Below are 20,783 nucleotides of genomic sequence, written 5' to 3' on the forward strand. Positions count from 1 at the left end.
GCCTCGGACACTTTCTCCTCATATACTTCCCCTGTTTAAGGAAAAAATATGACATTATTGGCTTGAGGAGCACTGCCAAGTCCAGTGAACTACTGGTTTAACTGGTCAGCTGCCCACTAGGGTGCCATAGGCTCAACCTGGAGTTCTAGAAGCAGAGCTTTATTTTTCAAGATAGAAGCCAGCCTCCAGCTGAGGCCAAGAACCCATCTGGACACCAGACAGACAGGGACATATCTTTGAAGCCTAGATCCAGGAAAAGACCCAAGGCATGGAAAGCAGGACTTGGGTGACACCTCTGTTCAAAACTAATATCCACCTCCCTCCCCCACCTAGCTGTGTCTGTTTCTAGAAGTGACGCACTCCCGGGACATCACTCTCTCAAACTAAGAAGCTCTCAGACACGTTACAAGTCCATACCACCATACTGATGTTGGGTAAAGATACATCCCGCCTACCAACTCCCCTGAGGAATACAATCCAGGACTTGCTCTCACAGTATGTTTAACACCCTGGTGGGACTGGGCCCCTCCGAAAGTCACATTGCCCTTTAAAATTTGCCTCAGATGAGACCTGCACCTATCACTGAAGGCAGCTGCCTCCAGTCTCATCTTGAAGTGCAAAGCACTGCCCAGCTCTTACTGGTTTGGTGGTGGCTGGCATCTCCCTGTCAACATTCAGAGATATCCCCCTGCTCAGTGTGGCCTATGGGGATAGCCAGGCCAGCTTCCATTCATTCACTGGTGTTCCTCACCTTTGGAAGCATTTAACTCTTCCTGTGCTGTAGACAAATCCTAGACCCTTGAGCAGGAATGTCTTCACAGGGAACAGTAGGGTAGGTACCCTCCAAGGGGTGAAGGAGCTTTTGAATGTCTTGAATCTTTTGAATATATTGAGTATATAGCCCTCAATCATTTTTCCTTATTCTCACCAACTGCTTGGTCTTCCTCAACTTGATGCCAAGGCCCGTTCTGATCAACATTTCCAGGAACAAAAAGAATTTCCAGTGCAAAATACATGTATAAGACGGACAGGTAACTTTGCCTTGCTCGCCTTCTTTTCCAAGCAGTTTCTTGACTATCCAAAGTCTTAGATTAACCCTTGAGCTACGCTGAGGAGTTTGATAGCTCTTTGTTTGATAGCTACGTAAATACACACATCCGCACACAGGCACCCTCCCAGAGCTATTGTAGTTATACTGCTTTTATAGGCGATGCTTCTCACAGCTGGTTTGTTTAAGTAGGCACTAAACTGTGGCAAAGGCCCAAGCATTAACAGGATCCATCAGTCATCAATGCATTCAGAGATTTTTATCTACCACAGAACATTCATCTGTCATTTACAACGGCAGGAACTGTACATGAGCTTTGCTGCTGCAGAGACGCTGAATGTAAGCTCAGTGAGCAGCCGCAGCCCCAGGGAAGCACGCAGCAGAAGATGGGATTGCTGGGATCCTATTAGGATCTAAACCAGCCTCATGGTTGTAACTTAGAGAATATTTTTATTGGGTCATCTACTCAAAGTCAAAATGACCCGGTATTTTATAAAGAAAAGCTTGATCCTTGGGCGCTAGATGGATTTGCAAAAATTTGACTGAGGTGGCTGTGATTTGGGATGCTCATGATTGTACCTTGCTCAACCTTCATCAGGGGCTGTATCGAGGACCTTTCACACTGATGTCCTCTGCAACAGCAGTGAAGTAGCTTCATCAGCTAGTCACAGCCGTTGATTTATTCTCTTGTGGACTAGCCCCTAAATGAAGGTACAGCTTTTACAACAATTCAGAAAACTCAACAAGAAAAATTAAGGCAAGTGAAAGACTTCTCCACCATTACCGGGCCTCACGTCCTGTCACAGAAGCTGAAATTCCCAAAGCGCCCAATAACTTTGGTTATATTGCCTTTATTTGTTTATTAGGTGATGAGTGTTTCTGTCTGGTGTTTCTTTGCAGAGAAATACTGTAGCTTTTACCTCTGTTTATGCTCAGAGAGGACACAGGAGGACTCCTTTGCTCAGGCATGAAGCTGACTGGTACAGCTGTGATATTGGCCCAGGCTGGGATACCTTTGTTATTGTTGGGTGCATTTGGAGTTAATCCCAGGGTACCTGTTAAATGACAGTCATAATTAGGTTTTTGTTAGTGCTGACATAATTAATAGTGTAATTTTTAAAGTAATGCAGTAGATCAGAGCCTGATGTCATTATACCAAAGTAAAGCAGGTGCAATACCGTTTACAACAGATATAGATTTGTATAATGAAGTTAGGATGGATTTACTCCAGTGTCTCCACCAGAGGAACATGACTTACCAGTGCAGCTGAGCCAACCATAAGCTATTGGTGAAAAATGGAGCCTGACTTTTTAACTCTTATGCATATGAATAGGCCCCGCTTCAGCAAAGCTCCCAATGCAAGGGCTTAAGTGTTTTACCAAAGCTACGTTTTTAAAAATTAGCATGTGGTAAAAAGCTTTACTGACTTGGGTACTGAGTTTGGGGTGCCTGAGAAGAGGTAGGACTCTTTCTGGACGTCCTGGGCTGTCCCACATGCATAAAGGTTGCAAATAAGTGCAAGCATTTAAAATACAATCCCCTAACGTCCCCTTCTGCTAGAGGTCTCTCTGCCTTTGCCACGACAGAGGCAGAAGAAAGTAACATGTGCCCTCTCTCTCCCACTTAGTTCATAAAGCAAAAAGTGATCTTAAATGATCCATGAAACGTGGTTTGTTTTAATATGTTGGGCTGAAAACGACAAAAGCTGAGGCAGGGCACATATTCACATCTGTTGGCCCTGCTCTGAAAAGGAGTCAGGGGAAAAAGGAGCTGGAGGACCACAGCAGGACAGAATATTGCACAGCTGGATCTTCTAAATCTCTGTCAGCATCTTCTTCCTTGAAGCCCTAATTGAGACCATAGGCTGTTTTTACACAAGCAGTGTTATTTCTATTAGCACAGTTAGAGGTGAAGTCAGTGAAGGTAATAAAGGAACTAAAAACTGGACAGAGTTCTGAGTTTCCAGGTCATGTTAACTTCACAGACTATTATGCATGAAGAAGCTCTCCCATGCACAGTCCAGTTTTGCAATAAGTCTGTCACGACAAAAGAACAGTTGGGCAATCCTTTGAAAAGTGAGTGATTTCAGTGGAAGACACAGTTTCTGTCTATGGAGACAGTGCAGCTCTGATGAGAGTTGTGCAGCAGCAAAAAATCTATTTCAGATTACCCATTCTACGCCTTGTATACACAAACTTTTTCGTATAGCCCACATCTTGCACAATCCTAAGCACAGATTTACTTTGATATTATTTTTGCAAGCTCTGTCCTCTGCTAAGGTTCAAGAGTCACGTCCCACTGTCCCTGAAAGTCACAGATGCCTTGGCCCCGATTTCAGTGCTGTTAAGTTTTGACTATTCCATCAAACACAAAGACACAAGAACCTATATTAAAATCACTTAAATCCTCTCCATCATCTAAATCAAGATAATTATGGTCTGAATTCATCAGCTTGTGCCACGTATAATGAATTCATTATACATGAACGCAACACATGCTATTTCTGTGCTGAACTGTTTGGTGGTTGTGAGTTCATAGAGTCATAGAATCATGGACTCATAGAATCATAGAATACCTGGAGTTGGAAGAGACCCATAAGGATCATCAAGTCCAACTCCCTGCTCCTTACAGGACTACCTCAAGCTAAACCATAGGACTACCAGTGTCGTCCAGATGCTCCTTGAACTCGAGTTGTACTATGCAGTATAGATAACAACTATTTAATTTCTCTTTGGATCTCAGCTGCAGACTTTAAAATTGAAAAGACGAATAAATGAACCAAAAAATAACAATTGACAGCCATAAAAACGCCATTTCATTGAGCCATCATCGGACATTTTTACAGTTATCTAGGAGCACGAGAACTGAGCACGCAGGACACGCGCTTGGGCTTTCAGCAGTCACAATCATTTCTGGTGTGAAATGCCAGATGGATGATGATGTCTGTTGCTGTAATGTAGGTTGTTTCTTTCCTTCACAACCAATTGTAAACTCTCCCGTTTATTAATAGGTTTTAGACTCAGACTCAGTTGTTCAAGGAGTTGGTCTTTTACTTTCAGTGCTTCCATTGCATCGCACTGGCAGCGTTTTCCTGACAGCAAGTTGTGCTTTTTCAAATCGCTGACTGGTGAGGGCGCAAAACAGCTGCCGTTAGGTTTCATTGGAAGCACATGGCTGTGCAGGGATGACTTGGGATCTGCTAGACACTCACGGATGTCAACAGCTTTTGCTTTGAGACTGACTCTACCATATAATGCCAGAACAAGCCAACCCCACCTCATTTGGCTGGATGTAAGGTTGCTGTAACAAGGACCTTTGAACACATATTGGAGTAATGGATTTAAAGGAGAAATCCAGAAATTTAATTAATGAGGGACACTCTGTTAGGACAACTCGGATTCCATGTAGGCTTGTGGCTGATTGGTAACAATCTTAGGAAGCTTCCAAGGCTTAAAAGTGGAGATAAGATATGCTTTAGTCAATTCTACAGCTTCAGTGCAGGGATCTAGGCACATCTGTCCCAGTAAGAAGATGTTCAATCTGTGACATTGTAGGTTTATTGCAAAACTCATTATTGCAGTGTTGGCACATTCAGTCCTCACTAAAGCCAATGGCTCCAAACAGCACTTGTGTAACAGGATGATCTCAAAGTCGCTGAAGATTTGGTCAGCTTTCACTGAAAATACAGGCTATCCCATAAGCACAAAGACTCGGAGTGAACAATGAACACAGTTGTTCTTCGAACAGAAGAAGAAGCAAGCCACAGTGAGAGGTAGAGTCAGACAGACTGAGACACTGACCTGGGCAGCAGCCCCTTCTGGGGTCTTTGGGCTGGTCTGCCAGCATGATCTCGTCCTTTTCGGCGTTCTCTATCAGCATGGCTGTGAAGGGGGTAACAATATGATGGTCAAGAGACATCTGTAGGATGGATTTGGTGATGTTCCTCTTCAAAGCTGCAGTGGGGGCTGTGTTTCTGGGTGGAAAACAAAACAGAAGGCATGGTTAGCAGCTCTACAGAGCAGCTGCCATGACAATGCCGCCACAGAGCAGTCATAGAGACAAACTGGTAGGTGTTGCAAGAAGGAAAGGCTGAGAGCCTGCGTGAATGCACTCTCCATAGAAGGACTATTCTTGGCTTCTGTGGGCTTTGGCCTGGACTCAAAGAAAACCAGTCCTTCTCCTGGTCTCAGCAGGAGACCTCTTTCTGCGTCAGGGGGGATTCATCCTGAACGGCTCCATAGCTTTTACTCAGGCTCCGTAAGGCAAATCTCCCATTCGTTTCATTCACACAGCCAGATCTGTTTGACACTTACTTATTCTTCTAATTAACTGCTCCCAAACTCTATTCCCTGATATCTGTGAGTGCTAAAAATAGGAGAAATGCGGCTGAAGATATCACCTACCTTTATTTTGTTTACCTTACCCATTTGAAACCCTGTGAGCAGCCTCATGGCTGTGGTTTCAGAGAGGACCAGGCTGCTCTCAAGCTTCACTTCCCTCCCATCACAGACCACATTTCTCCTCACCTCTCTGCCAGCATCTGGTTGACAGTCAGATAGGCCCACAGTTTCCTAGTGAATTCGGGATCTGCGTATTTGTCTTTCTTCATGAAGCCGTCCAGTTCTTCAACATCTCGCAGGGTTTCCATGACGAGCTCTGCATTTGCCTATGCAATCAATGAGAGATAAAGATAACGGAGGGTGAGCCAGGAGAATGAGGTGGCTTTGAGTTCCCCTCTTAGCGCGGCTGGCATTAAGGACCCACTCTGGCTCTGCCCATGATCACTTCTAGATCAGAAGGTCCCACCACCGTTGGCCTGACTGCCATGGGGAGGGGAGCTGTCGTAAGAGGGTCTTCTGTTAAAGACACTTTTAGCAACAGTGGATTAAAATAGGTAAAGGAGCTGTCAGCGGTAACCAAAGAGGGTGCTACCACATGACAAAAGAACAGGCTTTTAACAGAGCTCTGCTATCCTCCTCTCAGGCTTTTACACATCCAATTCCTACTGAGGAACAGGAACGAAATTCTGCTTTCTCCCACAGACCCTTGGACTGCACTGTGTTTTGGCAGGAAAGGATATTGAGCATGGTATTTGATTTTTCCAGCAAATAACAAATGGCAACTATTAAGCCCTGAAAGAGTGTGGATCTTTTGGTTCCTCCTCAGAAAGAGGGATGTGGATGTAGTATTCCCACCCCATCCCACTCCCGCTGGAAGAGCAGCCCTGAAACATGGGGAAAGTCTCACCACACATGCCGTAAGGCAGAGCATAGAAGGACAGCGCTAGGACTTGGCATATTGTAGACCCACCAGCTTGAACTCTCCAAAAGTGGGGGCTTCAGCCATGAAAGGAGCTACCTTAGGGGATCTCCACTGCACCTTCACAAAGCATGAAGGAGAACCTCATAGTCTTAGTCTGGTTTGTAATTGAATTTTATGTGCTATATGTATTAGAAGGAAGTTCCTCTGGCAGGCTGCAGGATGTGACTATTCGTGGCCGTGCTTGAAGATATTGTGAAACGTTGCTGGACAAGCCCCCCATGAGTTTCCTCATGCTCCCACCCAGAACCCAAGTGGATAAACCACTCTGCTGGCAATAACCTCCAGCAAGGAGACTGTGCACGTGAGCGAATGAACCAGCCCACACCCCAGGAGCAGGTATCCTAGGGACACCTTCACTCACTGCTGTTGCTGTGACGATGCTTTCCAAGTGCTGCAGGTTTTCCGTGTCGACCTTCCCAGCCACTACTATCTCCGAGCCACCAAAATAGTTGTGGAAGCTGCTCTGAGTGACGTCTGACACTGACTCCTGGGGGTAGTTGAACTGAATCTTCTTCAAGAGTGGGGTGGAGACCTGGTTGTAGAAATTCTGAGATGGAAGGAGACAGAGAAGTGAGTCTGTTGTACCTGAAGCAACCCTCCCACATGCACCACTCTTACTGAAAGGACAGCAGGTGACAAAACCTGGAGCTCTAATGGGCAAGCAGGTCTTTCCTTGTCCCAGAGAATGCAGACACCTTTATACTTAGACCTTAGTACACTTGTAAAAGGGTACAGCAAGAAGGTCTGGCCCAAGTCTTGTGGAAATCAAAGGATGGTCAGAAGCCCATGGGCTGTGTTCTTCCTAGACCTAAAAGGCTTGAACACAGGTGTGTATGAACCTGAATCTATTATCAGGTTGGTCAGCTCTTGGCTACTGTGTAAGACACACAGCTGCTTCCCACCCAATTCTTGCCAAAATTAGACCTATATCTCACTTGTATTTGCTTCTGTGCTGTGGACTGTCTACCATTTTCTGATCCTGTTGTACCTGGGATGTGTGCACAGCTGGGTTTAGCATATGGGACCAGAGAGGGAAAACAGGTACCCATCCAGTGCTATGGATGGAGGCTGTCTCCTACCGAGGGGCTGCACTCTGCTGTTTGGCAGAACACCGTGTAGTGTGTCCTGGCACACCCGTGTTGGGAAAGAAGTATGGGAAGCCTGCATAGGTGATGAAACCTAGGATGTAATAATAAGGAATAATGAATAAGGATGTAAGATTTTGTTCATCAGCAATGGCTGCTCACGGATTTGGAGCCATAGCCTCCTAGAACTGAACTTTTTCTTACACTGGCAAACTTTGGATTAGCATTTAGCATTTATATCTAGGCCTTTTTGTTAGTGCTGAAGTGGTCTGAGGTAAAATCCAGGCCTTAATTTTAATTCAGAAAATCTTTTTTTATGGTTAGGACTGTTTTTTTAGAATATAAATCCTACACAGAGCAGTAAAGTATGTATTACAGATACTACAAAAATTGTAAGTAATGCACTTAAGCTAATGCATGATTGTCATCTTGCAGGACTCTTCAGAAGAAACAATGCTTTTTGTGACGTCCCCCATGAACGAACAGTAACTCTGCTCTTGCTAGTGGAGTTACCTAGCTCCACAGCTGTGAACAGAACCGGACCCTCAGTTTCAGAGGCAGTGGGCCAGAAACACACCTTCATTTGGGCAGAAGTCTCCTGATTTCCAAAAATCCTCTGTGCCATGCCACGGTTGTCAGTTGCGATTCTCTGCAGGAAATCGTAATCTACATCAAACCCAATCCCGAGGCAGAAGAGAGAGAATTCGTCCTTTATGCTCTGCTTCACGTTCTTCTGGATTGTCGTCAGCTTTAGCTCACCTTGGAGACACACAAAGGGTGACACCCATCTGAGCAACGGAGGAAGTCTCCATCAAGGTAAGCGCATTCATGCTCTTCCAGCGTCTCTGGTTCTCTCTTAATATAAGGGAAATCTAGACAACTAGCTCAGATGCCAAATCTCCATTTTGCAGTGCCTACAGTGACATTTGAGCTTCTCTTGGATGGAGATTAACAAATTGTTTCCACTGCAGATGATTCTTTTGAACTCTTTTTTTGGTATCTGATGCTTATTCTTTGTATATCCAGTGCTCTTATTAATTTCCTGGGGCGTTTGTAATTGTAACACATCTAGACTTCTCCCAGAGTTACTGCTTCAAACTCTCTGCAGACTAAGACATCTCCATAAAGGTTTTACTTTGTTTCTCATACTTAAGATGTTCTCTGCCACCATTGGGACTGACTTGTTTTTCAAACATTTTTAATGGCAGTCTCTTCTGGGCTGGCAACTTGCAGTAAATGATTGCTTTTGTCCTGTACCAAACCCAGTCCAAATTAATTTGGTTTCTACTTTAGTTTCCTGGTTTTCATGTTACACTTGGGACTGCATAGATCTGTGTGGGCTAAGGTCATTGGAAGAGGGAATTTTTTCTAAGGTTGTGATTCCCTCTCCTACAGGACTTGTGCATCTCTGTAATTGCAAGAAGTGCATAACGTGCATAACATAATCTGCTCATCTTTTGAAAGCTTCTGGGCAAAGCCTCATGGCACCTATAGCACTTGGCAAAAGAGCAGCATAGGCATTGGAAGAAAGGGGAACAGACTTTTTTTAACTTACTGTCAGAGTGTCTACGTGTTGCCTGCTTTTCTCAGGCTGATCCCACTGGCCTTTCTTCTCACCTGAAGTAGGATCCTTACCTACTGTCGGGTCTCCATCAGACACCAATACGATCATGGAGACTGAGTTAGGGTCCAACATGCCTAAGTTTTGGGCCTCATTCAGGATGAAAGTGGCTCGGAGAAGAGCTTCATTGATATTTGTACCTGTTAAAGACACAATGAAGAAAACAAGTTGGATTCTTGTCATAGCTTTTGTCAAATCCACATCAGTTCTGAGATTCTAGTGGAAGTAATCAGCATGGACATGACCTGAGATCAAGGCAGCAAAACCCCTCCTCTGGGGTGCTTACGGTACATCTGCTAGCACTCTGGTTCCCTAAAGAAATAGAAGCTGAAATGTGTTGCATGTGGGTCATTGTCAACGTGAGAATGTTGACAGACCTTCTCTATTTTCTGTCAACAGACCTTCTCTATTTTCCTTAGCTATAGTTGTATTATTTACTGAAATCAACATGGTCAGGATGTGCATCTCTGTAAGTGGAAATAGTCTGTAATCCATCTGAATTTGTTCATCAGCATGTTACTTTTTTCTTACCATGATGTTGAAATATATAAATACGTATTTATATGAATTTATACACATCTGTATATACACATACATATGCGTTTTGCACTAAGTTCAATTAAGAGACCAAATGTTGATATCCTTTTTCATCCCAGGCTGTCATCTCAACCTCCCCCCACCGCCATCCCTCTCACTAATTCCAGTGGGGCCATTTGTGGTGTTGGGAATTATTTGCTGTGGGAAGAAGTAGTGGGTTTGCAGGTAGATGATTGAATGAGAGAAGAAGAAACTTTCTCCTGGCATCAGCCAGAAACAGCCAGCCTTGGACATCTTGATTGGAAAAAGTGTATTTTTACTCACACTGTCTAAAGGTTTGGCTTGTGGCACAGAGGGGACTGAGTAAGGCTGAAAAAGGCAACTGTCCTTTTTTATCAGACAGGGAATGAAGGCACAAAACCGATGAAAAGTGTGCCCAAGGTGGCATTCAGTAGATTATGGTGTAGTCTACAATTTACAGCCAGCAGAGACCCTGGAGTTGGGCTGCTTATGATCTGCTTTACACAGGCATGAGACAGGCTTGGTCTTTCTTTCAAGGATATTTGGGATCTGTGAGGCTGGAGGTAGGACAGATAGATTAAAGGCAGAAGTTCTATGATGTTCTGTGTTCTATCTGTTGTAGCTTATTCAGTAGAAGGAAATGCCATCCCATCCCCTAACACAATAAACTGGAATCCTTGCTCTCCTTTAACCCCAGGGCATGCTTTTCCTATTTTGGGAATCAGACTTCTTTTAGGAATACTCTGCCAATCTGAAAGTTGTCTGAGGTACCCGTTCCTGTGACATCTAACTTCCATGAGCACCTTGCAATCAAAACCTCATACCCCCGTTGGGATGGATTGTCTGGATGTACTTCTTAGCATCTTCAACCTGCGCTGGGGTGGCTGAGACTAGATTATCTCTCCAGCATCTGACATTGTGGTTGAAGTCGATAAGGGAGAATTGATCAGCAGCACGGAGCTCGCTCAATATTGCCTTCATGGCCTCGATGGTCTGAAAAGAAGAAATTTAAGAGAATATGAGTTTATGCTTCCTGTTGCTGAAAGCATTTTCCTAACTTGTAACTACAAGCAAAGAGATGCCTCTGATGAATAGGAACATGAGCACTGGAATCCAAAATAGCATCTGCTACCCAAATCTCTCCTTTTTTGCACTTCTTGCATAAAGTTGAACTTTTCTCCAAAGAAACACAGAAAAAATGCAATTAGCAAGAACAAAGCCATGTGACTCAACCCATCCTTGCTTAACTCCTGCTAACACAGAGTGAGGTGAGAGAGAGAAGCAGTTTATGGGACGTTGTGGTTCAGGAGAGAAGAATTACTCCTATCGGCTCAGGAGACTTAGCTCTGTCTGCAATGCAGTCATTTCAGGCTGGATAACATCTGAAGATGTGTGATTTAAACAAGTGTCAATTAGCCTGTATCCCAGTTTTGCAGCATTGATTTCCCCAAGGAAGCAATCTACCAAGCCTTAGTATTGTGCTCCAAAGAAAATTCAAATATACCTAGATCATCCCCGACTAGTGTTTGTCAAGCCAGTTCTTCAAAACCTTAGTGCCACATGATATACAACCTCCTCAACTCCCCTCTCAGCACTACAAAGTTTTTCCTAATATCTAATACAAATCTCTCCTGCTGTAAATCCGTCTGATTCCATCTTATTCTACACTGGGTGGGCATGAATGTCAGTTGATGAGCTTCCCTTTTCGAACAATTTTTTGCGTATTTGGAGGCTGATTATGGCCCTCCAAGTCTTTTCTCTTGCAGACTAAAACACCTTATTTTTCTCATTTTTTCCCCTGCATGGGTTATGTTGTCTAAAAAATTCTCACTGCTCTTCAGTGGGCTGTCAACAATTTGTCCACAAGTTTTTGAAAGCAGGAATGTAGTATTCCCACTGAAATTTTCCCAGGATTTGGTAGAGGAGATTAGAGAAAGAGGAGGTCAGAGCCTTTGTAAAATGTTTTGTGATCTGTCAATTAAAATTTTACTTTAGAGCTAAAATCAGTATTCTGATAGCATCACCTCTTCCTTACAACATGGAAGAAGTATTACAAATAAAGAGTAAAATCGTGAAGACCAAATATTCTCCAAATTCAGTGAGATTTTTGACAGAGTAAAGTGTAAAGAATTTAGCTGATAATTTTAAGTGCCAGTCTGCTACAAAATTGTATGGGAAGGCACATGAGAAAAGTTGGCAGGAGGTTCACTTTGCAATAGAGGTCAAACACTTACTTGTTTCATTTTCAGTCCCCACATCGAGCCACTGACGTCTATAACAAATAAAATGTTTTTGGGCAGAGGATCAAGATTTTCCGGAGCAAAGAAATGAATAAAGTAGCCATTAAAAATCTGCAAAATAAAATAAAAAAATGTACAGTGAAGTGAGCTATAGTAAAGATGTCAGAAAACTCAAGACAATAACAGAGCAGAAAATGTTATTCTTCTTTATGGGCCAAATCTAACTTTCAGCTCTGCACATCTCTGTATTTGTAGCACCATTTATACTCCATGGTCTGTACTTTTTATCAAGGAAAGCAGAGCCTGATTCTCAGACAACTGCCATGCACTAGCATAGGGAGGAATGAAAAACATTTTCAAAAACATCATTCTGTCTGTAATAATTCAACCCCATAACTCTGCTTCATGTTAACATAAAAATAATGATGTTCTGGTGGTCTTCTTGTGATACATTGGTTCACCTTCCACTGACTGTCCTTTGATTCAACATTAAATCACCAGAGTGCTGCTAGGTATAAAAGACATTGGCTTTTGGACAAGACAGGAATCTGCTCCTGTCTATATGTAGGACCACGTCTTAGTCATAAATTGAGTAAATCCATTCTGCCCACTTAAAATCCCTTTGTTCTTCCAACTGGATACAGAGCTCTTTCTCATGCTTATTCGCCTGAACGATGAAGTTTAGCACACTTTGTTTAATGACAGCAATTCTTGCATTCACAGATCTCCTGTCCCGGTTAAACAGCAACACTTACTTCCAGTTCTCCCCCTGTGGTTTCTCTGTTCACGTCATATTGCACCACAAAATTTCCATCTACTGCTGTGGATGAGCACGTGGGGCATTTTCGTTGCTGAGCCATCGTTGGCTTGAAAGAAACATGAGCCTTGAAATGAGAAGTGATGATCAGTCAATCAGATGTTGTGTGAAAGGTGATCATTGAAACAAAAAGAGTTCATCTATTCATGAAACATCTTATTTCACTGAACATATTTCTTCTTTCTTTATTTGTACTCTTAGTTTAAGTGGAAAATGGACTTTGTAACTTCAAAAGAAAAACAGAACTAAAGTTTGCCTGGATATGCTGATTCAGTAGTAGCAACTGTGACACAAACAAGTTGACCCATCTACAGCACCAAATATTTCAATTAAAGCTGTGCAAACCATTTCTAGTAAGTAATATGTTGGCTTATTTAACATTTTCCTAGTTGTAACTATCCATAATTTCATCAACATTTTTAATAGCTTTTAAATTGATTTTTTTCCCAAACAAATGAGAGCTTGTAATTTGTCTGTAAATTGGGTACAATGAATCATTTTCATTCATCACGTGATTGGTTATGCAGACTTTATGGCACTATTTCTCTGCTTTGACTGGATAACTTGAAATTTCCTGAAAAGATAAGACATAATACATATCCACACTACCTCTGAAATAATTTGTTAAACGTGGGTGAATGAGATAAAAAGTTGAGCCTAGGTATCAAGAAACAATACTGCCTGATGTATCATCACAGTGGCATAGACAGATTTTTTGGCCCTGATTCACATAACCTGTATTAGATGTCTATGTAAGAGTAAGCAGAGTTGTACCCTCCCAGAGTCACTGCTTGAAGTTTCTTGAGAAAAACTTCTCTGTTGTTGAAGGGTTTTACTTATACACAAGAGCTATGCTAGAGAAAGCTAGGGTAATAATGTCAAGGCAAAGAGCTGTCCTAAAATAAGTCCCTATGCAGATGTTCTTAGTTGAAACTGAGACTGTGGAGTTAATCCAGAAGGGTTATTCCACTTGGTATTCACCACCTACCTTTTTCGCATTCATCAATCCCAGTGCATTGCTCTTTCAGAATTATAAATCAAAAGCTTTGCACAAAGACGGACGGACTACACACTACTTCTATACTGCTGTCACTGTAGTATTTGAGCATCTTGTACATACATTTAAGTATCAATAATGAAGACACTATTTTTTTTTGCCATATTTATACATGCTTCTAGCAGGTATGAAAAATGCCATGACTGCATAGGAACAGGTGTGAAAACGGAAGTTTTCATGCTATTTCTAGTCTGTGACTGTTACCTTTTTCTCTCCCTTGGAGATGGTGGTGATTCCATCAAAATGATCTCCGAGTGAATTAGGAACATGCACGTAGCGAAGCCCCTGTGGCTCAATAATGCGGACATCCACCTAAAGGCGGGAAGGGAGGACATTAGTATGAAGCGGTGCCAGTGTTGTACCAGGATCTCATGAACCCTCCATAGGCAAACTCCAGCTGGGGGTTGGGGTGCTCTTGAGAATGCTCCTCTAGGGCTAGTCTCATTCATGGTCGGGATCCATGCATTGCTGAAAATAGCCTATGATGGAAAGACAAAAATAATGCGTCCAAAGAATAGAAAGAGTTTGGTAAAAACGCTCATTATTCCTCTCTCTCCCACCCCATGGGGAAAGTGGTGAGGTAGGAGTCAAGGGTGATGATACCATTGTTTATGCCGAAAGCCCAAAAGCAGCATGAAGTGACTCTGCCTAAGTGTTACTTTGGGTTAGGAGGCCAGGAGGATGATGAGTTCTCACACTTGATGATAAGTTCTCTTCCTTTCTACTCGTGCTATTGACAGGACAGAGAGTATTTTCCCTTTTGGTTGGATGGCCAAGGTGATTTGGAAAATAAAAGTTTTATCCTGTTAGCCTGAGATAAGGGCTTTTTCTGGTTGTATTTCTGAATAGTTAGTAAGACTACTAGGAGGCAGGACATGGTGTCCTTTTCAGTAAGATTAACTCAGGTCTTCAGACAGCTTGAAGCAGATCACAGCCTGCACCAAGGAAATGTGAGCAGCAAACTTTCACATACAGCTTGTGCTGAAGACATGGAAAGCTGAAGAAGGCATTTATGATACAGGGACATGAGAATGGCCAGATGGAAATGTCCAGCTAGGCCTGTATCCTGTGTCTGTTGATGGATGACAGAGGACACCTTTGGATGAGCGTAAGAAAGAGGGTAAGAATAAGACAAATCATCTTCTGGCAGCCAGTTGTGGAGGGACTGTCATTCAGAGAACATGTGCTCTCCTAGGACACTCTCTCATGAAGTTGCTATTATTGTGAAAAGCACTGTTCCAAATAAACAACAAATACTGTTTGTTTTCTTTCCGTCAAGGCAAGTTTACACCAGGGTATATATAGGCCAAAGCTTGTTTACCCAAGTGGTTCTGACTTGAGTCAGTCATGATTAAGGAGATGCCCAACCGTGTTAGTATGAGGAGGCTGGACACATTTGCTCCTCACTCGTGTAGCTACATAGCTCCTGGTTTGAAGTGTCTCATGCTGGTCCACACAGTGACCTTGAGGCTATTTGTACTGAGCCCATATAAAAGGAAGGAGCTGTAGATGAGGTGTCCTGCTGTGGAGCTCACAGGAACCTTGGCTGCTTTCTCAATGAGGATTCACCGGTGGGGTGCTGCCTACACACACTACTTTACCTCCATGTGCTTTGCCAAGCGTCCTGGCTTCACAGAGATGACGTGCTCATAGGAGCTGAGCTTCCTTCGAATCATTTCATGGTAGTGAAGTTCAAACTGGATCCTCGTCCCTGGGGGCACATTCACTTCAGTTTTGAAGTTTTCCATATCCAAGGCATTGCTCCTGAAAAGTCAGCTGTGGGGTTATTTTGAGAAAATACAAGGAGAAAGAGAGTTTCTTTGCATTTTGGTTTAGAGTTATGCATTTGCTGGGTCTAACTGTGGCCTATACCAGGGAACTGCAGCTGTCTGTTAGCACAATATGTTGTATGAAGCTGAAAGCAGAAACACAAGTTAAGACCTTGACAATTAAATACTAGAGTTGCTGTAAGGAAGGAACTTATTTTCCTTCCCAGGGTCCCCCCGCCCCCATCTATCTCCTCCTGGGGTGGGTCACCTCAGTTCTATAAATAAATTCAGTACAATATCTATATGCCAAAGACTTTATACCTTACTATTCCAGCAGCTTTGCCTTTGGCTTTTGCTTGAGAGTACATTTTTCTGGCTTCAGATTTTTCCCGAATTTTGCTGGTAAATGTTATACCATTGACATCCCTAGGAGAGAGAAGCACAGTCAGTTTGCAAAAGAAACAGCTTTACAATTGACGACTGTTTCTTCACTTTAGAAAAACATCAGTGAAATCTAATCTGGTGGGAAATGAAATAAGGTGGCTCTTGTTTAACCCCAAAGTAATGAAGTCTGGTTTCCAGTAGCGCTTTTTCCCTACCTGCTTTTTTATTTCAAGTAGCCATCACTCTTGTACTCTGAGGAGGATCTGCTCTCCCCCACCTCCTTTGCGCATCCCTCTTCCTTTGGGCAGCTACTCTTGTCATGGCTACATGGCATGGAACATGGATCAGGACATGTCTCCTGACCAGCAAGCTGTCTGCTGCCTCTCTGAATGGATACTGAACCAGGCTAGTTTCTTTATGTTCAGTGAGGGGCCTAATTTGGGTCTCTCTCTCTCCTTTGATCTGGTGCCAACTTGCACAAGACAGGTAGGAGCTTAGTCTATTTGAGCCTTCTGTCCTTTTGTCAGATTTTGTTGATGTTGGCCAATGGCCCAATAATTACTGGAGAGGAAGAGATGACCAGACAGACAGTATGATGACAGGAGCCTTTTGTCTTTGAGAAAGCCTGCTAAAATTACACTGGAGCTGGAAAATAATAAGAGGTGTTTTGCTTTTACGAATACTTCCCTCCCACCACATTCTGCCACCACACTGAACCCTGCCAGAGCACAAGGCTGATGATACCTGCCCACTACTTACATAGTGAAGTTGTCAATAAAAGCTCCTTTGGGGACTTGTACATCAAACACTATGTGCTGGGACCGTTTTGCGTTATTCACCATTTTGGCTTGGATCATTGTGTTGGCCAACCGTGACGTTATGGTGGATTGAACTTTGTAGCTGTAAAGACCTATCTTGTCATCGTCCTCCACCTGTAATTGACAAAATTACTCTATAAATTTAGGACACAGCTAGAAAATGTTCCCTAGAGGGCCATATCAACCCCTTTTATAGTCTCAGTGCCTTTTTAAGAGCTGCTGTGCCTTACAATATGGCAGCTAAATGGGACATGAACTCAAGTTCAGGACATCTCCGTATTTTCCCTGACAATTGTGGCAGGATACTCATGTGAATATAGTTCATTATAATATTTCAGCTGAAATAGGAAATTTATTAAGCTGGAAGGTTTTCCTTGCTTTTGACCATGCAACCAGTCCTTGGAATACATTATTGGTGCAATCCAGCATAGAAGGGTACACAGTGATCCTCAGCATCCTATGCTGAGGAGGAAAGAGCTTACATTTTCAATAAAAGTCCTAAATAAAGGAGACCTGAAGCATTGGTTACTGACCTAGTCTTGTAAATGGTTAAATCATGGCAGTGGGAGAACAGTATTAAACTGGTATATTAAGATACTGCCTTTGTCGAATCACTTTTGATGCTTATTTCTTCATATTTACCATACCCTTCTCCCTCCAGGAGCAGTTGTATAAACAGCATTGTGCAAACAGTGCTCTGTTTAAAGAAAATAGGTTAATACCCAACCAGCAGTAAAAACAAGGAACTGAACAAACAAAAGGATTGATTTCCAAAAAATGGTTAACTAGAAAATCACTTTGTTCAGTATTATTTTCCACAGAGGAAGAAAAAAACTCACCAGATCTCCAACATACCCCCAGTCGGATGTGCTTCGCTGGAAAAGGAAAATATGGAGAACGTATTTCAGCAAAGATAATAACACAGATTGTGGCTGTTTCAAGACAGGGATCAGACAGTGGTAGCATCTAAAAGCTGCTTTCCAAGATGATGAGAATGGGTTTGTGTTCTCAGACTTAGTGTGTGTATTCCTTTTGTCTTATTTTATATATTTATACATGGGATGTTGGAGCATGTGATCTCCCAGCTGTGACTTAGAGGTTATCAAAACCAGAAGGACATATCGCCTTCTCTGTCTTTATTTTTTATACAAAACATTCTCTTCTAGAACAAAAATATTCTTCCTGAAAGCAAAATGTGCTGGCAAAAAGTCATACTCAGAAACCCTAGCTTTTAAGACAAAAATTCTCTTTTTTTTCCTAGGAAAAGTAGAAAAACCTCAAAATCCAGACCTCTTTATTTCATTTTGTTTTCATTTACATTATAGAATATATATTTATATCATTGTATTATACGTGATATGTATGTATACAAAAACCTATTGCATAATTGATACTACATTTATATGCCTATATATAGGTAAAATTAGTTATGTATGCACTGCTTAGAAGAGCTGAAACTGTTCATTAATGGCGGGATTTTTTCCCCTGCCATATGAATATTTCCATTTGAAAATTTCTCTGATGAGGTGGTGACATCTTGTGGTCATCTGAATCATTCTGTTTAATTAACTAAAACTTAAACTCGCATGAGTAACCCTGGGATGGGATTTGGCTCACCTAGCTCTAGGGGGAGAGGCAACTGATTAATGCAGCTATCTGCTTTGGCGTTATCATCACAACTAGGCAAACTTAGCTCTTTACAGTCAATGGAGTGATCCCGTTCACCTGAAAATAGACACTCCCCTTTGGCTGAATGAGTCCTGCACACAACCATGCTGACTGTACTGATTACGCTGGGTTAAAAACTGGCTGGACAGCCGAGCCCAGAGAGTGGTGGTAAATGGAGTCAAATCCAGTTGGCGGCCGGTCACGAGTGGAGTTCCCCAGGGCTCAGTGTTGGGGCCGGTCCTGTTCAACATCTTCATTGATGATCTGGATGAGGGGATCGAGTGCACCCTCAGTAAGTTTGCAGATGACACCAAGCTGGGTGGAAGTGTCGATCTGCTGGAGGGTAGGAAGGCCCTGCAGAGGGACCTGGACAGGCTGGATCGATGGGCTGGGGCCAACTGTAGGAGGTTCAACAAGGCTCAGTGCCGGGTCCTGCACTTGGGTCACAACAACCCCATGCAACGCTACAGGCTGGGGGAGGAGTGGCTGGAGAGCTGCCTGGCGGAAAAGGACCCGGGGGTGTTGGTTGACAGCCACCTGAACATGAGCCAGCAGTGTGCTCAGGTGGCCAAGAGGGACAATGGCATCCTGGCTTGTATCAGGAATAGTGTGGCCAGCAGGACCAGGGAGGTGACAGTGCCCCTGTACTGGGCACTGGTGAGGCTGCACCTCGAGTGCTGTGTTCAGTGTTGGGCCTCTCACTACAAGAAGGACATTGAGGTGCTGGAGCGTGGCCAGAGGAGGGCGACGAAGCTGGTGAAGGGTCTAGATCACAAGTCTTGTGAGGAGCGGCTGAGGGAGCTGGGGTTGTTTAGTCTGGAGAAGAGGAGGCTGAGGGGAGACCTTGTTGCTCTCTACAACTGCCTGAAAGGAGGCTGTAGCGAGGTGGGGGTCGGTCTCTTCTCCCAAGTAACAAGGGATAGGACAAGAGGAAATGGCCTCAAGCTGTGCCAGGGGAAGTTTAGGTTGGATATTAGGAAAAAATTCTTCACCGAAAGGGTGGTCAAGCATTGGAACAGGCTGCCCAGGGAAGTGGTTGAGTCTCCATCCCTCGAGGTATTTAAAGAACGGATAGATGTGGTGCTTGAGGACATGGTATAGATGGACTTGGCAGTGATAGGTTAATGGTCGGACTCGATGATCTTAAGGGTCTTTTCCAACCTTAATGATTCTATGATTCTATGATTCTATGATTCTATGATTCTATGATTAGAGGAGTGGGTACCCAGTGCTGCTGGCGGTGCCCAAGGGTACCACCCTGGCCTTCAGCTGGGGCTCCAGGAGATCGTGAGGTTCCTGTAGGTTTTGCATGATATCTGACAGCCAGTAAGATGTCTCGGACACTGCTAGATCCCTACATGTAGGCGACTGAATCGAGCCATTCAACTCCACTGATGACGAGCAGGAACTTAGGGAGACTAGTTCAGATACTGATGGCTAAGTTATAAAAATGTACCAACACCTACCCATCTCATCTCAGGTTTCAGTAGCACGTGAAACCAAGAGGACCTAAAACCACAGAAGATGCTGAGGAAAACTGCATTAGTCACATAGTGCATATAAGGCTTGCTATACAGTCACTAAGTTCATTTGAAGCTAATTAATACAGTGTTACTAGGAAAATCTCGGGCTGCATAAGAGATGATACATGCCGTAACAAGATCATTTTAATGAGATGATTTTAAGGATCCTTTAAAGCCAGGTAGAGAGACTGCAGGATTTCTGCCTGCCTGAAAACAAATGCAGGTTTTTATTTATGAGCTATACAGGCTCCACCTGAAACGTTCAGACTGGGATTTCAGGATCTGGAAGTTTGTGGCTCTCTAGAGACCCTCTGCAAAGCCTGATGGACTGATCCTTGCTCAGTCCGTCCTGACACCCCACAAACATCACTGTACAGTGAACTGGACACTTCACATCTGATAAAGAATCAGACCGTGAAGAATGACTGTTGTCCCCACACCTACCCTTGGCATAGGAAACATCACCAGCATGAATACAAACTAAGACTAAACCAACCTTAACTGAAACAAATTCAATTTTGAAAACATGAAGACCAAGCCCTTAGCACAGAGTGGATTTTTTTATTGTGGTACTTTTCTGGTTCTCAGAAGAGCTTAGGGTTCCCAACTCACTTTACAAATGGTGCTTAAAGCTTTCAAGATGCCCAGGTTTCCTTCCTGTTTGTTTTTATGAGGGTGGAAGAGAAAAGGGAGGTGCTGATGGAGATGTGAGCTTATCGTTTGCACGTGCTGTGACTCCCACTGCTGTTGTTAGAGATCAGACATGGGGCGGGCCAACCATCCCCCTAAGATCTCAAAGGTTGCAGGGGGCAGCCACTCCAACAGGTCAGGAGAACAGAGCTGTAGATAACTATACTTCAGGTTTGAGCGCTG

At 43.3% G+C, this 20,783-nt stretch overlaps 1 protein-coding gene across 1 annotated transcript in view; it reads right to left on the reverse strand.

Annotated features, from left to right (window-relative positions):
* The window catches only part of ITIH2 (inter-alpha-trypsin inhibitor heavy chain 2), a gene marked incomplete at its 5' end in the record, with an annotated part of 29,634 nt that overhangs the window by 3,927 nt on the left and 4,924 nt on the right, over window positions 1–20,783 (reverse strand). The window contains 14 exons of the mRNA XM_082309786.1: window positions 1,969–2,103; window positions 4,849–5,021; window positions 5,575–5,714; window positions 6,732–6,917; window positions 8,033–8,214; window positions 9,091–9,216; window positions 10,459–10,627; window positions 11,869–11,985; window positions 12,630–12,758; window positions 13,953–14,060; window positions 15,350–15,512; window positions 15,839–15,943; window positions 16,661–16,833; window positions 17,559–17,594. Of these exons, the coding sequence (XP_082165912.1) occupies window positions 1,969–2,103; window positions 4,849–5,021; window positions 5,575–5,714; window positions 6,732–6,917; window positions 8,033–8,214; window positions 9,091–9,216; window positions 10,459–10,627; window positions 11,869–11,985; window positions 12,630–12,758; window positions 13,953–14,060; window positions 15,350–15,512; window positions 15,839–15,943; window positions 16,661–16,833; window positions 17,559–17,594 (1,942 nt within the window). The remainder of the gene's footprint in view (window positions 1–1,968; window positions 2,104–4,848; window positions 5,022–5,574; window positions 5,715–6,731; window positions 6,918–8,032; window positions 8,215–9,090; window positions 9,217–10,458; window positions 10,628–11,868; window positions 11,986–12,629; window positions 12,759–13,952; window positions 14,061–15,349; window positions 15,513–15,838; window positions 15,944–16,660; window positions 16,834–17,558; window positions 17,595–20,783) is intronic.

This window comes from Platalea leucorodia, assembly GCF_965183815.1.
Source record: "Platalea leucorodia genome assembly, chromosome: 4".
In the NCBI taxonomy this organism is placed as follows: Eukaryota; Metazoa; Chordata; class Aves; order Pelecaniformes; family Threskiornithidae; genus Platalea; species Platalea leucorodia.